Source organism: Dermacentor silvarum, chromosome 5 (genome assembly GCF_013339745.2).
Source record: "Dermacentor silvarum isolate Dsil-2018 chromosome 5, BIME_Dsil_1.4, whole genome shotgun sequence".
NCBI classification, from domain to species: Eukaryota; Metazoa; Arthropoda; class Arachnida; order Ixodida; family Ixodidae; genus Dermacentor; species Dermacentor silvarum.
Window position 1 is genome coordinate 81,448,053 of NC_051158.1, and position 16,857 is coordinate 81,464,909.

General features: G+C 48.7%; 1 protein-coding gene across 1 annotated transcript in view; it reads right to left on the reverse strand.

Annotated features, from left to right (window-relative positions):
• The window catches only part of LOC119453525 (probable helicase with zinc finger domain), a 77,138-nt gene that overhangs the window by 8,917 nt on the left and 51,364 nt on the right, over positions 1–16,857 (reverse strand). Inside the window, exons 14-19 of the mRNA XM_037715569.2 lie at positions 12,948–13,080; positions 12,742–12,860; positions 11,660–11,977; positions 8,762–8,869; positions 8,006–8,081; positions 5,111–5,315 (exon numbers count right to left, since the gene is read on the reverse strand). Of these exons, the coding sequence (XP_037571497.1) occupies positions 5,111–5,315; positions 8,006–8,081; positions 8,762–8,869; positions 11,660–11,977; positions 12,742–12,860; positions 12,948–13,080 (959 nt within the window). The remainder of the gene's footprint in view (positions 1–5,110; positions 5,316–8,005; positions 8,082–8,761; positions 8,870–11,659; positions 11,978–12,741; positions 12,861–12,947; positions 13,081–16,857) is intronic.

The following is a 16,857-nucleotide window of genomic DNA, read 5'->3' on the forward strand; positions in this document are numbered from 1 at the left end:
AAGGACACAGTACACAGAAGTGCAAACGAAACCACAGGGTATTCATTCTTACAATAAGCCAGCTAGCCGAATTACACAATGAATGAAACATGCCTATGAAATGTGCTGAGGAACCAAGTAAGTTTGACTAACTGTAAAAGGATATAGAGGGAATATGTTCGCCCCTGCCTGGGCACCAACAGCTAAGTCATTCACAGGTGAAGTCTCGCAAACGGAGGCGCATACAAGCGAACACGAAGGCGTCCGCAGAGCACATCGTAGAGCATGCAGTCTGACCACAGCAAGGACCCGTAACCAAATAGAAGGAATCTAGTTTCTCTGGAGCCCAAGCATCCCCGCCGTCAAGTGACAATAGCATTGGAACATTCGCTCCATCTCACGTACTACTTGAAACTAGATCAACTTCCGGTGCCGCATGTGCTACGCGGAGAAGCTGGATCTGAGGAGACACCAGAGAGCTGAGCGTCCCCACAGATCGAAATGCATAATCTACTAATTAACAAAAATTCACTATTTTCTAAGCACATCACCGAATGTATTGCAGTTTACGAATTGTAGCCAGTGAGTTTGCAAGGCATATCCATTACAAGCGACTCTTAAGGATCGCACAGTTTTCAAAACAAGCGCCGTGAAACTTGCGGTGAAAATGAACTATTCTACCACTTTTTTAACAAACCGCCGCTTTATGCCTTGAAGCACAAACATAACTGAAATTCCTATGTATTTCGTCGCACAATTTTGGAACAAACATCTTGAAACTGGTGCCTTCCTAAAAATTCATTCCAAGCGGATACACCTTGTGAACTCACCGGCTACAATTTATAAAGTGCAATACAGTCGAACCCACTTATAACGATACTGGTTTTAACAATACATATATCAGTTATAACAATGAGAAGCTGCTGCACCGTCAACTTTTGTATGTTTACTATGGTGAAATAACCTGCTTACTACAATGCCCTCATGCCACATTATCGGTTATGACGATGAAGCCTGGCTGCTGGGTGTCTGTGCCAAAAGTAATGGAATACAAAATCCTTGAAAACCAAAATAAAAAGAGAAATTCAAGTCGCTGCACTCTCCGCCGCCGCCCGAATGGCCTCCATGCCCTCATACAATTGAACCTGTTTTTCAGCCTTCTCCGCATCACAAGCCTCGCGCCCTTCTACCCCTCTGAACACGAATGGGCTGTGCCCATAGCTCTATGCCGCGCCACCCTTCAAAACGCGAATGGACTGCGCCAACTGTGCTGATAGCGCTGCTCCCAGTTTTCCCGCTGGCCCCTCATTCTGTGCCGTTCTGCCAACGGATTAAGTCCGGATTAAGTCGCTCATGCTTATCTTTGTTGGTTGCATCGAAGTCATTCCTGGCCACATGGTTTCTCTGCCTCATTTGACTCACCTTCGAAACGAAAGATGGCTGATCTGCCCGCTGATCATCTGTAATGCACGACGTTGCCGGTGAAAAGAAAGCGCACTGTTACAGATTTGGAAACTAAGTGTAGTATCGTGAAGGACTACAAAGACGGTAAAAAGTGTGTGACTTTGTGAAGAAGTACGAACTATCGCAACCAACAGTGTCGACAATGGCAGAGAAGTTCGACAAAGAAAGCTTCTCGGTAGAGAACGGGCGCAAATGTGTTTGTCGAGGTAACTATAAGGAGGTGGAAGAGGCCCTCTACGAGGGGTTTCTTGGTGCCCGTGCTATGAACTTGCCCATCACTGGGCCAATTCTGGCCACAAAGGCAAAGCAGTTTACCCTGCTCATCAACACAGTGGACTTCCAGCCACGTGATGGCTGGGTACAGCACTTCAAAGAGAGGCACGGCATTGTTTACAAAGCCATCACCAGCGAGGGAGCTTTGCTTGACGTGAAGCGAAGCAGAAGTGGGCGGAGTAAATGCTGCCCTGCATCCTCGACAACTATGTTGACACCAACATACATAATGACGACGAAACAAGGCTGTTCTTTCAGATGTTGCCGTCCAAGATGCATGCATGCACTCAAAGGAGACACGTGTAAGGGCGACAAGAACAGCAAACTGCGCCTCACTGTGTTTTTGTGCGCCAACGTGGACGAGAGCGACAAGTGCCCCGCATTTGTCAGTGGGAAATCAAAACCACGTTGCTTCCATGGTGCTGCCAGGATACCGGTACGCTACCATCACAACCACAAGGCACGAAAACGCAAGAACTTTTTCACGAGGGGCTCTTGGAGTTCGATAACCTTATCGAGTGATCTAAGAGGAGGGTGGCGCTCATCCTAGATAATTGCAGTGCCGACCACTCCATGCGTAAGCTCTCAAGCATGCAAGTTTTTTTTCTGCCACCAAACACAACGGCAGGCTTGCAGCCCATGGACGCCGGCATGATCGCCAATTTTAAGGTCATGTATCGTCGCCACGTCCTGAGTGAGTTATTCTTGTTGATGTACATGGCCACGCGGACAAGCAGGAAGCAACCAGACTTGAAGATCAATCTATTGATGGCCGTGCAGTTTACCTTTGGTGCGTGGACAGAAGGAAGTGCTCCTACAGTGTGGAACTGCTTTAGGAAAGCGTGCTTTGTCAGAGGCAGCAGTGACTTATACGGAGCCTGCCAAGCTCCCACTGCCTGAACTTTGGTCCGCATTCGACGAGGATACTTCAGGACTCTAAGAGTTACATGCGAACGACGCATTAGAAACATCAGAACTTCTAACCGATGAGGCAATCATCGCGAATGTGCTTGCACTGCATAGCGATGGCGACAGTGATGGCGACAACGCAGTGAGGACGCGGTACGGCAGGCGGCCCTGCAGATGATTCAGTTCCTCCGGGGCTTCGTTTTCACAAGAGAGCTCCCGCTGCACCATGTGGAGCACTTGGATGCCTTGGAGAAGGATGTCGGCAAGCTTCACATAAAGCAAGGCCGATGGCCATGGGGTTTCCTCATGCAAGCCAGTGAGAAGTACGTGACAAGAGAGATGCTTGTGGCAATCTCACCCCAGCGTTCCTTCTTAATTTTTTTTTTGGACCGAAGGAGCTCTGCCAAAGCAATGCCTTGGCAGAGCTCGCATGTCACTTGCCGCCTGTGACCACTCTTTGCAGTTGTTTTAGCAGAGCCAATCTTGAATGCCAACAGCCACGGCTTGTTACAAGCGATCAGAGCGTGCAGGAAGCAGAGTTAAACAGTTCAACAAATTTACACAATCAGCAGCCAGGTAGAGGAAGGTGGCGGGGAGGGGCACTGACCTCCCCGCCATTATAGTTTTCTGACAACATATCTGCTATTCCTCTACTTTGCATAAATTTTTTCATGCAATCCAGTTATAACGATGAAATTTTCGTGGCACTGACTGAAATTTTCGTGGCTTGGCTGAAAACACACTAAAAGTGCCCACAAGAAAATTAATTTGGCAGTGCGCAGGGCGAGAAAACAGCTTTAAATTGTGCAAGATCACCGCAGTTGACAAAGCCATATCTCTTATTTCCCGCCACCAAGCGCCACCATCTTGGTACCATTCGAAAGCTCAAAGTTTCGCCGTTCCGCTTCTCCATTCGTCGGTCGTCGCCGTCTTGTAACAAGCGCACAAACACAAAAGAAGCGCGGGTCTGCTGGAGGTAGTAACACGGGCCCTCCGATGAAAGCGGGCCTCCGATTGACTGCCTTGCTGAAAGGTGTCTCCCCACTGGTTGCTGCTGTGGCATCGGGCAAGATGGCAACCGCAGTTGTCTGCTACGCAAACCATGCCGGCGTCTTCACTTAACATGCAAAATTCGGATTTCTGAGAGCGCCCAGGTTAGTGATGGATCGTCGCTCGTTGGAGAAGAAATTTTGGACGAAGCACGCCTTCAAAATACGGAAGCACAAGCCTCCTACGGCGAGAAAAATACGGAGATTAGTGGGAGAAGCGAAGGAGCACCCAACTAAACGTGCCTTCCACCACGTTGCTACCTAGCACCGTGTATTAAGTGCCGCACTATCTTGCACCGTGTGACTCCAGCAGTGAAACCGACAATCGCCCTGTGCCATCAGCACCGATAACGCAGTCGACGCAAGACACGCCAATTGAGGCTCCCGCACCTTGGCGTACGGCCGTGCGAATCAGTAGCCGAGATCGCATCGTTAGAGGTGACGTGGGTCGAAACCATCGCCAGCAAAGACGGTGCACTCAGTTTCTGATGCATCGCGCAACACGGACACGCCACCTCCGAGCGAGCCCCAACTGTCGACGAGCTACAGTGTGATAATCGAAGATTCACCGGACAAATAGTCGCCCAAACGTCGCACCATTCAGACGCGCCCCAAGCCGCGTTTCGTGTCAGCGGTGACGGCAGAAGCACGAGCATTGCGACTCCCTTCACGCGGTGTCCACAACTGAACGGAAGTTTGATTTGATAGACCAGCAAGGCTATGAAATTTTCAAAACCCACCAAACAAAGAGCCAAAGGTGCAAGAAGATGCCTGACAGCAATGATGCCAAATATTACAGCCCTGATGTGTTCTAATAACTCTGCACTGCTTGGAAAACTTTGCAGCCCGTTTTCTCAATTCTGTTTTTTTTTTATTTCGGTCACCTCGCTCGTGGAAAGCATAGCACAACAATGGCTGGACCGATTTTGATCCAGTTTGTTTTGCTGCAATCCATAAACTTTGCTGTACTTCAAAACAGTCTTGAAATGTTCCTTTATCTTTCCATTATTTTATTATTTCACAATAACTACATGGCTCTAAGCAATGAAACAGTCGCATGCATGTCATGTTGAGCAAAAAATTATGAGGGCACTAAAAAAAAAAATTAACGATGTCTTGATGTAGGTTAGACATTTGGGCAAACATACAAAGTATTCCCAGTTCCGTACCATGTTTCGTTACTGTGCCAAGCTTCCCACGAGCAAGGAACTTGTAAATTTTTGTAAATTCTTATAAAACAAAAACTAATGAAGATATCTTAATGAAATTTTAGATTTGCCTCTTTATTGCAAGGTACACGTGTGTGTGACCAATTTCAGCCCTTCCTGCCGCGAAACAAAAAAGTTATTTTTCATCCCCTCCTCCCCCTTTAAAGAGTCCCCCACCTATGTCTTCCTCCCACAACAAACATCAGAGAGAAGCAAGTGGACACCTACCGACAGTCACCAATGGAGCACAGTGAGACGGGGTCCCCGACAACGACGACCAGCGACTGCGCCCGCGTCAGGGCCGTGTTGAGCAGCTTGGCATCCGAGAGGAAGCCGAAGTTCAAGGCAGTCCTAAAGGGCGTCGTCCGCTCCAGGTCCACGCAGGTGGCGCGCGTACGAACCGTGCTCAGAATCACAGCGCGGAACTCCTTGCCTGCAGGGTGAGGCACCAGTCACCAACGCGTCTTAACTGCTTGCTTACAGCCTAACTGCGCACTCATGGCATAGAATGCACATATTTTTACGTGCTAAAGAAGTATGCAGTGAAAAGGGCAGAGCACTTGTGGGAAGAGTAGCAAAGGCAAGAGAAAAACCACCGGTTCGCCTCGACCTTTAAATATTGTTACGAGAAAATGTCTATTTACAGCTACAGTGGAACCTCGATTATACGTCCCCCGGTCATGCGACGACCCACATTTCACGACGAACCGGTTTGGTCCCGCCAGAACCCCAACGAAATAATGTATTAAATACCTCGATTATACGATGCAATTTTACGCCGACCCCGCCTCGTACGACCCCTCTCTGGTACCGTCCGAGAAAAAAAAAATCCCTAATTGGACGCAGGCTGGCACGTGAGCATACTAGTACCAGCTGATAACGGGTGTGCAATACCGTATTTACCCGCATTTAACGCGACCACGATTGTAACGCGACGGGCAACTTTCTGATCGCGTGAAAAACAAATAATAAAAAATAAAGCCGCGAAAGTAACGCGGGATGAACGGAAAAATAAATGGTACCTTTATTCAAGGAATCACATTTTGGAAACTAGTTCTCTTTACTCATCCTCGTCATTTGAAGAGGAGACGGAGCTTTCCTTGGGCGGTATTCTCGAGCTGTCACTTCCTAGATAGGTTCACTATCGCAAAATTTCACGTGACTCTGCATTGAAAGCGTCCCTGACAAGTGTTAAAGTGTTTCTGGCACTGTCCTAAGCTCGCTATCAGCGCCAAGACGAGCCGAGTCTCGCGAAAACGAAACTATATTCTTAAAAGACCGCACAACCATTTCATTCGGGGTCAGTACGAAGCCACTTCAAGTTCCACAGAGCCTTTCCGACTGTCATCGCATTTAAAGAGCGCCTGCCACTGGTCCCGCCATCTGCAAATCGTCGACGTCGAGACACCGAGCCGTGGCACACTTTCCCAACTCTACGGTGGCAGACTTTCCCAGCTCCTCAATCGCCAAAATTGCTCGTCTCTAGAAGCGACCTGCATACCGAATGCACGGCGTCGCCATACATCGCAAATGAAAGGAGTCAAATCGCAAAAGACCTCAGGGTATTGCAGCATCGCAACCAGCACAGCGAAAACAGCATCCATTTCAACCGAAAACAAGTTCTGACTTCAGTCGACTTCTCTATGGATTGGATCGACTCGTAAGGTTACACGTTGCCAACGTAGCGTTAAAAATCGCACGATTTATTCAACGCGGCCACTCGGGCCGACACGGGTTGGCAGTTTGCAACGCATGATGCAGGAACGGTCCCACAGTTGCGACGAAACAGCGGGGTTACCAATGCATTGGGTCCTATGGGAGCTATGCCGGGACCGGCCAAAAACGACGTAACAGCCAGGAAAAAGCAGCACCCAGGAACGTAACAGCGGGGTTCTACTGTAGCTGAAACCGAGATTCTAAAAGTGACTGACTTAGCTTTGGCACTCACTGAAAGCACCTAAAAATTTGGAGGTCACATTGAGTGATTGGGTGTCAGCCTGCTGAATAAGCTGAAGGGAGCAACACTCCCCCTCCCTTGGTCTCTCCTTTTCCCAGAGTCTCTCCACACGCACCTTCCCTCAATGCTTGCCCTCTCAGTTTAGTTATCTGATTGCGGCGATCACGTTGCACAGTAATGCGATTGAAGCAATATCAAAAATTCATGATCACCGCTACTGAGGGGCTGCAAACTACGACAAAGAGCAACTGTCATGGCTCCGTCGCGAGTCAAGAAAATGAGAGAGAAAAAGAAAAGGCGCAGCTGGCAGCGCACTGATGCCCACACACGTTTCCACAGAAACGGTGCCATCACAACAATGTGACTCTGCTCCACCAACAAGGAGAGGTGGAGAAGCCTTAGACCTCCCGAACAGCCCTCGTTCCGGCGGCAAGAGAAAAGAATGTCACTACCTTTAGTTGTATTCAAGGGGCTTAATTGAGTGCGGCTGTTTGCGGCAACATTTTTAGATTACTTTCAGTTTGAGAGCTACGGCTCATGAAGCGCCGCCTTTTCTTTTTCCTGCACTGTTTGCCCGACTGCCCCGGCTCGTCACATTCACTGTCGCCACCTGGTCGACGCAGTTCGCGTGGTTTTGCCCGCGTATGCCTAAAGCACCTTGCAAAAAATTACATTAGATTTCACAAATATTGTAAACAATGTAGTTTCAGTTTCTTGGATAGGAGGTCTCGTTTTCGGGAATATTTTTATAGGAGGTGTTAGACAAGTGGGAAGAGAAAAACACTGGAAAAACACGTATGGCCACTTTTACATGCCAGGCGCTGAATTTTGCAAGGATGTTGTAACTGCTGCTATTTGCAATAGGCAGCCCATACAAGCATGTTGTTGAGAGAGTCAAATGATGAAGCAGAAGTTATGAAACTCAAAATGAGCCAACATGTCATTTGCATGCCCCTAAGGATCCCACGGTTGAATATGTACTCTCAAAGTTCGATCTCAATGCTTCATCCCACTTTTAACCCTGCAAGGCATGGCAAAAAGACCGCAAGAAACAAACGAGTTTGTTTCTTGCGAAAGACAGAAAGGTTTTTTATGAGATCACTCCGTGGCGAAACACGGCTCCTCAAGGTGTTCCCTCAACTAAGGGGAGGTCAATGTATGCGTACCTTGAACGTTGGCAACACTCTCGACTCGGACCTGGGAGAGCTTGTATTTCCGTAGCTCCATACGAATGCACTGTACCTGCAATGACAGAAGGCGGGCCCCCCTCCATTTCTCATCCCACTGGCCACAACCTGAAAGTCATGTTGAGGTTCTAAATACATGGCATTCTATGGACAAGAAGTTATTATAACAAGTTAAAATATTTAGTTATAGTGAGGTTCTGTATATCGAGGGGCCTGATGATGGGACCTTTAAAGAAACTCAGGTGGCTTAAAACTGGGGCCACACAACCACAACACCTCCCAGAGCCCTCGTTGTCATTTGGGAGATTAAACCCCATCAGTTTATCAACCGATCGAATGCATACTGGGTGAGTTGCAACCACAGCACTGGCAACGAAAAGGGATGTGGGCAAATACATATGGCATGCCAAACGGCCAGGCCAGCTCGTCAGCCTGGCCAAAAAGCAAAGGCAACAATGAGTAATGCTACACTTGACCCATCATCGTAGCTGACCACCTTGGCACAGCTGACTGAACACCAAAGGTGTCGTGGCTTCCACCACATTACAGCCAGTGATCATGACTTGCAGATTTATGACAGTCACAGAGGCTCACACTGGTTCGGCAGTTCTCTAAAAAGAGTATTTCTGTGTTTTGCAAAACTGGGAAGTCACAGTTACCCACAAGGTAAAGCTTTCTCAAAAGATGAGTTCACAGAGTGGCATCTGAGTACCAAACACTCAGGAGTACACTCACCTGGTCATAGTAGGGCGTCACAATTGCCACGGTCGATGGGTCGCGAGGTCCCCAGGTCATGGGCCACTGCTCTACCAGCCGCTTGACGACGTCGCACACCTCACGTACCTGGCAGTAGAAAGGCCACACAAAGTAGATGTATAAGGGCGAAAGTGGAGACCCAAGGACACAAACAAACGCATACTGCTAACCTGCGAACTTTAAAACTAATAAGAAATCCTGCAGACATAAGCAGCAGGGGAGGGGGAGGTGTGTAACGGACTTTATGGCACTCTTTATATTAATGATGATCACCTTTAGGTGCAGCCAACAAGCAGCAGAAAACTTGGCACAGCAGGGACTTCGTGGCAACACGCTGTTTTTAGATCACAGTGGCCTTTTCAGCGACTTAGCCATAAATATTTCTTGTGCTTTAGGAGGTCATCTGTATGAACTAGCTTGAAGCAGGCACCTCTCCCTAGTGCCTATTAGCAATCAGAAACTTCGAATGTAAAGTTTAGAGACCGAGGAGTGAAAGTTTTTTGCTACCAATATTTTTGTAAAGCTTGACACAATATTTGAAAACTGATTAAGCCAGCCGAAGCTCATAAACTTTACGATATATTCGAGAGAGGTTGCAGGCATGCACATACAGACAACAAACGATTTCTCGGACATGCCCGATAATTCTTACGCCCTCGCGTCACTACTATGTTACCTATACAGTCAATGTACACGGCCGTGTGAAATTTCGGACGCTGAAATTCTTTCGTGTCTGACTTTCCGGACTTTTTCCGTGACTGCAGGTCCGAAGCAGTATTAATCAAAGCGGCCACCGCTGCCAGTTCGATTATCTTGCAGCCTCAAACCAGCGCTCTCCCACGATGATCCACTGACGGCATAGCCACTGGGGTAGCACTACGCCTGGGTACTTCAACGTTCGCTACATGATCTCCATGCTGTTTGGTGCCTTGTTTTTTATTGAAAGGATTTGCTGCTGTCAGCAATGGTGCCGACTCCACCATCGACATCTTCACCGATAGCTTTGAAAAGTGCAAAGCCCAGCAAGGGTAACGTTTTGCATAATGCCGGTTCCCATAAGTCAGCTTTGCCACAGTACAGCAGTACTATGCAGTGAAGCATACCAAGAGTGGAAAGGCGCAGGTGTCACAGGACACCTTATCTACAGTGTAGACTGCTTATAATGTAAGTTGCTGGAGTCGCAAATATCCACACTATAACCAAAACAACGATTTTCAAGGCCTGCACATATGCAAAACATGTAGACCAAGCAGTTGCGCGTATCCGAGAATCAAAGCATGCGACCGGGAGTTATGCATCCGTTTAAGTTTAAGAACGTTGAAACGTTAATGTCCAAGTGCTCGCGGTCTTCACATGAAGCAGACAAAGTAATATTAATGTTATTAAATGAGACAACCGAAATGTCAGGCGCAGTACAGTGTCTCATCCGATTCCTCAGACTGATCGGCGCATGCGCAGTGTCGAAAACATGGCTACCACGGACCAAGTTGTCACCATTAGAGCGTTGCCCGTGCCCTCACTTTCATTATCCAAGGTGGTTTCTCCACTTTCCATGTGCCGTACAGCCATTGCAATGCATTTCGTTGACTCAGCCCCACACCACAACTTTGGTCGCCGACAAGGCGCGCTGGCTAGGCCTAGCCGGCGGGGGTGTCGGGCGGCATGCTGTCACGGGAAGCTCGCCCTTGACATGTCATACCTGTAGACAATTACATGGCGACTAAGCTTGCAATCACGCATACGCGCTGAACTGTTGACAGCAAGGCGTACGAAGCAGGAGTTTGGTTCCTAGGGCGATCAGCTGGGGCAACTACTACGAATGCCTACCAAGTTTGTATGCGCACACAGGTACGAATAGCAGAAGCTCACAAATGCACATAAAGCCTAATAGTTCCAAACTAAATTTGCGGAACACTGCTTAAACTGACAGTGTTGCAAGTGCAATATCTGCACTTCACAACGCGCATCGCAACGGGTGCACAGAAATTGAAGCCGCGTTCAGTGCAAAGCGCACCGCTGATAAGCAGCCGAGCAAAAGGCTCCTCCGTCGCCTAGGCAACCACCATGCAGCCACACATGCTGCTGCCACTTCTTTTTTCGTTCACTCCATGTCTCATGCTCCTCCTCTGCATCGCCCTTATTGCTCTCCTCTCCCTATGGCGGGTGCACCTCGCGGAGAAGCGTGCTTGCTACTGTGCTTGTCGGTGGGATTCTCCCGCGGAAGCCGCATTATAACCGGCATTTCGTCTCACCCGGCTGCACTGTAAGCGGTATGTGTAAACATGGTGTTCTATGGGAGGGTAAACAGGAGTCAGAAAAGGCCGCGTTGTAGCAAGTTCTGCACTATAAACGGCTACGTTATACGTAATCTAAGCTGCATTACTTTATTACACATGCATGCACCCACCATCAAAGTACGAACACAAATACACCTGATACTAAGTTACTGGCAGGCCTTCAGAGCTGTTTTAGACGTGCCTGTGATAATTTGAGCACTTGGGGGCAATAAAAGACATGCATTTCTTTTTTTCGGACTGCTAGATTTCTGACGTGTACACGGTCCTTAGAGTGTCTAAAATGCCAGATGTTGACAGTATTATGCAGACTGGTGTCAGGATCGGCCTATGAAGTCACGAACTCTGATTACACTCTGTCTGCGATTGGCACTGTGTACTAAGCTAGATGGCAGTTGAGCCCAAGTGGGGGAAGAACCATAAGAAAACTTAGCCTTCAAAGAAGATTTTGGCAAAGTCTGGTGTTAGAGACGGTGAATGAGTAAAACGGGACATGGCGGCTGTCCAGCAAAGTAGTCTTCTACACCGGTATTAAAAATAATACCCCCTAACTCCCAAACACGTGGTTGGCTGCCTCTCTCACCTCCATGTAGTTGACGTAGGAGGTGCTGCCATCGCGGGGCACGTCCTCGCCCCGTGCCGCAAAGAAGCTCAGTGCGTGCAGCAGGTGGTGCGGCCCGGGACTTCCAAGGGCTCGTAGCCGGCCCCCATAAAAGCTCTCCGATGTGAACCGCACCAGCGCCTCGTGCGACCGGTAGTTGTCTTCGAGCACCACCTGGCACGGGTGCTGGGTATCCCCACTGCCTCGGGTGGCACGCTGGAACGCGTCGTGCAGACGTTCCAGCAGGGACACGTGCAGACGCCGCTGACGCGTGAACACCGAGAAAACCTCTGGGTTCAGCTGCACCAGAGAAAGCGGAGAGTAAGGCATGCGGAAGCTGCGAAGTGCAAAGCACGTGCCACACGCTACATTCTTTCCAATCGCAAAAGCTTTCGAAGTACCAGATCTGAAGAGGGAGCATTCTGCCAATGCCGTTGGTCTGTCCCCAAAAGGTGCATTGGATACTGAACATCCTTGCACTGGCCGTCAGATTGCTCACCTAAATTCCGTACGAAATAACGAAGTCATTAGAAAATTTCTCATACAAAGAAAAAAAAAGTGCTCATTTGAATCGGGGGAATACTGTAAGCATTCATTGTGAGCTACTGTTCTCGCTCGAAAATCTTCATTGCGACGGTCAAAAACAGGCAGTTTCTGCAGGAGCAGCAGGAATTAAACTCCCGACAGCATCCCTCACCCCCTTCCTATAGCATCATCATCGGCTCCTGTTTACTTTCTACCAGTTAGTAGCAACACAGGCAAATTTATCGGATCAAGCTATTCAAGAATACTATTCATCAGAACTGAAGGCACACAGCACCAGGAGCTCGCTTTTTCAACATCCTAACTTTTCTCATGCACTCGATGTTGCTCCAAGTTACTTGCAATTGAAGTTCTCCCAACTTGCGCGGGAGAACCGATGCCAACGAGCCAACCCTGCCCCCCCCCCCCTTTCCTCGTGCGGGCTAGGAGGGGCGATTTCTTCGCTTGCTGCCCCTGTGCGAGGGGTTGAGTGCATCATCCAGCGTGCCTCACTGCCGACCCGCAGAAAAAGCCAACTTCACCTGCATGTAATCTCCAGCGAGCACTACCCGGGTGTGCTCGTCAGCCAGGGCAAGGGGCAGGATGCACTCCGTCTCCATTGCCTGCGCTGCTTCGTCAATGAAGATGTGCGTGAAGAAGCCTGTGCATGAAGAGAATGGGGGCCACAGTGAGGTTGCTAAACTGTAGCTCAGCAGGGAGAAACACTGTTGCCGCGTATTATACCAACCTCGTTTTATGTTGCTAGCAAGGAGCATCTGGGACGACGACAGGGTTGTGACCACCACACGGTGGGCCTCGATCTCCTCGGCAGTTGGCTGCCGAAACCAAGGCCCATGCTTGGACTGCTGTTCCCGAGGCACCTGCAAGGGCAATTGTTCAACAGCTTGAACATACCAATGGGCACCACCAGCAAACGTTATGCAAGTCCACCATCAAGAGCATCTGGACAAACATAATCAGCAAATGTTATGTCAATGTCCACAGAGTTCATTCTGTACCCATTTAGTGGTGCTGGTGTGTCCCATGGCACCCTCACCATTAAAGAGGGCATGACACGGTCCCCCAACAATTTGCGGTTTTCCGCGAGAAATTGTCGTAGAGGGTCTATTATGGCTAAACAGGTGTAAAAAAACTGGGCAGTAAAAGCACATTTCTGTCCAAAATATCAGCTAGAACTCGCCGGCTCTAAGCCCCGCCAACCGCCATATTGCCATGTCATGTGTGACGTCGTGTGCTGCATGAAACTGAGCCATCGTCTCCTATAAAATCAGCCACAGCACCACATGAGGTCGAAGCAGAGTTGCCGTTTGTTGCTGTATTGGCTCCAGATATCCTGTGCCGTGGCTTCGACACCGCCAACTCTGCGTTCAGAAGCGAGCAATGACTCTGAGCAGCAGTAGCAGTGTTGGCGTCGTATACGCTGTGCATTTTGACTTCAACCGCATCGATACCAGCTCAAGTGACGAAACATGGCCTCCGAGAGTTGTGTATGCCAGCTGGCACATGCAAATCTTGGAGCGCATGGATGAAGACAGCGTAGTAAACGTGGTCAACGTAGATGGCAACATTGGTGTTGCGCAAAATGCCTGTTGAGTATTATAGCTTTATTTCATATGTCATACATACAACGCTGCTTAGCCAGCCATTCCCAGGAGACGTCGTCTGGCGCTACTTCGCACAATGCAAATTCTTATGCACCTACATTGTTTACTGGCATGCATTCCATGCGTGTTTCTCGAATCCGTACTCAACAAAACTACGATTTTGTTAAGCGTTCCCACCAATTTCCTTCTTCCCCCCCCCATAGTTGCACGCAGCCTATGTAAACAAATGCCCCCGCGCATGTGTCTGCGGTGCAAGGATACTGTGCGATGTGCACATTGACTGAACCTTTACTTGAACTTGCTTTTTGTACCCAATATTGGTAAAACAAATAACAAGGCTGACATTTGGCCGAGGCACTGCCAGCCAGTTGGTTCGGTGCGCGAACACGGTCGGCATCACGTCTGGCCGCAGCCTCAGATTTCTCACGGGTGTCCCCAACTCGGCGAGCAGGCGCAAAGCATCGTAGCTGTCCGGCGTGAAGTTCGAAAAACAAAACAAAAACGTCAGATGAGCGCTAGTCCTTCCTGCCCACACTCATCTACCAAGCCTTACACTTGACAGGCTCCTTGGGGAACCTGAAGAACGATACTGGAGCACTCCTTGCTCCATTCGCTCTTCGTTCGCTCTGGCACCCCACAGCGCTACATAGGCGCGGCGGCATTGTTTCAGGCGCTGCAAGTTGAACAATTCCAATAGGCAAGCTGGACAAAGCAGAAGTTTCCCACATGCGCGCACAGCTGAAACACGGATTGTTCGCCGGAATAGACATGCTCGCTCGGGAGTCGGCAAGCATGCAGCTTGTGACGTCACTGTCACAGTCGTGCCAGTGTTGCTCGACTGTTATGTCGTTTCAGTGTAATATAAAAAATTCAATTACAAATTACGTGCTGGGCAAATGTGCTAAAATGTTGCCAATGTGTTCTTGAACACGAAAGGATTACCTCACACAATACAGATTATAATTTGGGTGTCATGCCCCCTTTAAGGGGCAAGACCAAATCGTTGTGGGGATTGAGGCGCACCCCATCACATTTCTGCGGGCGTTCGCCTATTTTTCCTTCCCTACGCCCATTTTACATCCGCGATGAGTCGGAGCAACAGCCAAGCTGTCGATCACTTGTCTCTCCACCACAAAAGGGTCAGTGAGTCATTTTCCACTGACTGGTTTTCGAGGGTGGCACTTCATGCTTTAAGTTGTGAGAAACCGGCGCGGCCGGCATAGTGAACACGAGGTAGACCTCTCTGGGACAGCACAGTGTACAGTACACGTTTTTCCTCTAATCCGCCAGCTCGTTCGTGTGGACATTGTGTGGAGTTGAGCTTGTCTGCGGTGCCTTGCACCTAACAGCGAAGCGCATACCTTGTGTTGATCCTTTTCAGAATACTAATTCAAAGAGCAGTGCCTAGTGCTTGTGCGTCCCAGCCACACTTATCAGAGGCTCAAGCCGACGGAGATTGCCCTCGCTCTCACAAACAGGCCCAGTGGTCATTGCAAGAGTACGCAGCATAGCCACGGGGACACTTTTCCCTTAGCAGTGTGTCGTAGGAACCCATCTTCTTGTAGCAACACGCTAGCGGCACCCTTTCTGTATTTCTGTAATAGCAAAGTGACAACTACAAAAAGGCTCTTAGCTTTATCAGCCATACAAGTTGCCCTTAACATTCACTTAATTATATCAACAAGAATGGTGTCACACACACAAGAGGTAAACGTGATACAGATCTCACTCAATGACCACGAACACTCGTGGTTACAACGCTGGCATGATGAAGAGAGCCGGCGGCAATGGGGAGCAATTGTATCTCAGAAACATGAGATTACCTGACCTACTGCATTAGGCACACAGGAACAGAGCCCGCATCAAGGCCCCAACCATTTCAGTTTGCTTTTACACCCATTGCAGATTACCACCAAGATACGGCGCACGGCTTGCATATGGGCTCAGCCGCGTAAGTGCCACGGCCAGGGTAGAGGAGGAGACGCGCACTTCATCACATAGCCTGGAGTGAAACACAGCCAACAGTATGTGCTTCCAGTTCAAATAGACAGGTCCGGCACCTTTACACGCAAAGAATGGCCTTTAAGATAGGTTAGTGTTACTCCAAGCTGCCGAGCACCTCGCCTCCACAATTTCTTTAGCAACGCGACAGAGGCCGCAGCGGTGTCACCTGCCTACCGCACTTCAAAGTAGAACATAATCACATTGGCATGATGCCGTTTTTGCCGCTCGAACTTTTGATCTGGGTTTTTGCCGCTCAAACTTTTGATATGGAAGGCGCGTGCAAGTGATGACTTCTGCTTTAGCCGACATTTTTACATTATTTTTGCTACATTTACTAGCCATAAAGGCTCCTAGTACATGCTTGAAATGGCCAAAGACTTTGTTAACTTGAAACCATATGTTACATTGTTAAATTGCAAAAAAAAATACTTGGTTTTAAATGGAACTAAGATTGAGAAATGAAAATAGTTTGTTATATTGTGGGTTGTGTTAAATTAATCTTGGTTATATCAAGGTCTGACTACAGCTATCGTTATCAAACTCTCTTCCCAGATATTTCAGTGTGAATCAACTAGTTGGAATACATAGTTTTCAACATAGCTTCCCTCATCGCAGGTGCAGTCTCAATTTGCCGGCATTTAGAACAAAAATTTTTAGGGCCTTAAGGGCAAAAGTGTTAGCCACGGGACAAGCCAAGACCCTTATTTATGGATGCAAAAATTTTTACTGTGCACTGTCATGAACGTCCTTATAGACACCCAACAGTAAACAATGTGACAATGCCGACCTTCATGAACATCCAATAAACATCAACAGCCAACATTACGGCAATGTCCATCACCTTGATTGAAACCAACAATATTTAGAGTGCGAGGAGGAAAGCGGAGGAGGGTATGGTGAAAGCATGAGAGGAAAAGCGTAGTGCGGTGACATTGGCTACGAGATGGCGCCAGAGTAACGCGTGCCGTCTGGTAGGTGTGTCGGCGGCAGCTGCTGTGAACTGCGCCCACGTGCCACCCACATGCTGGC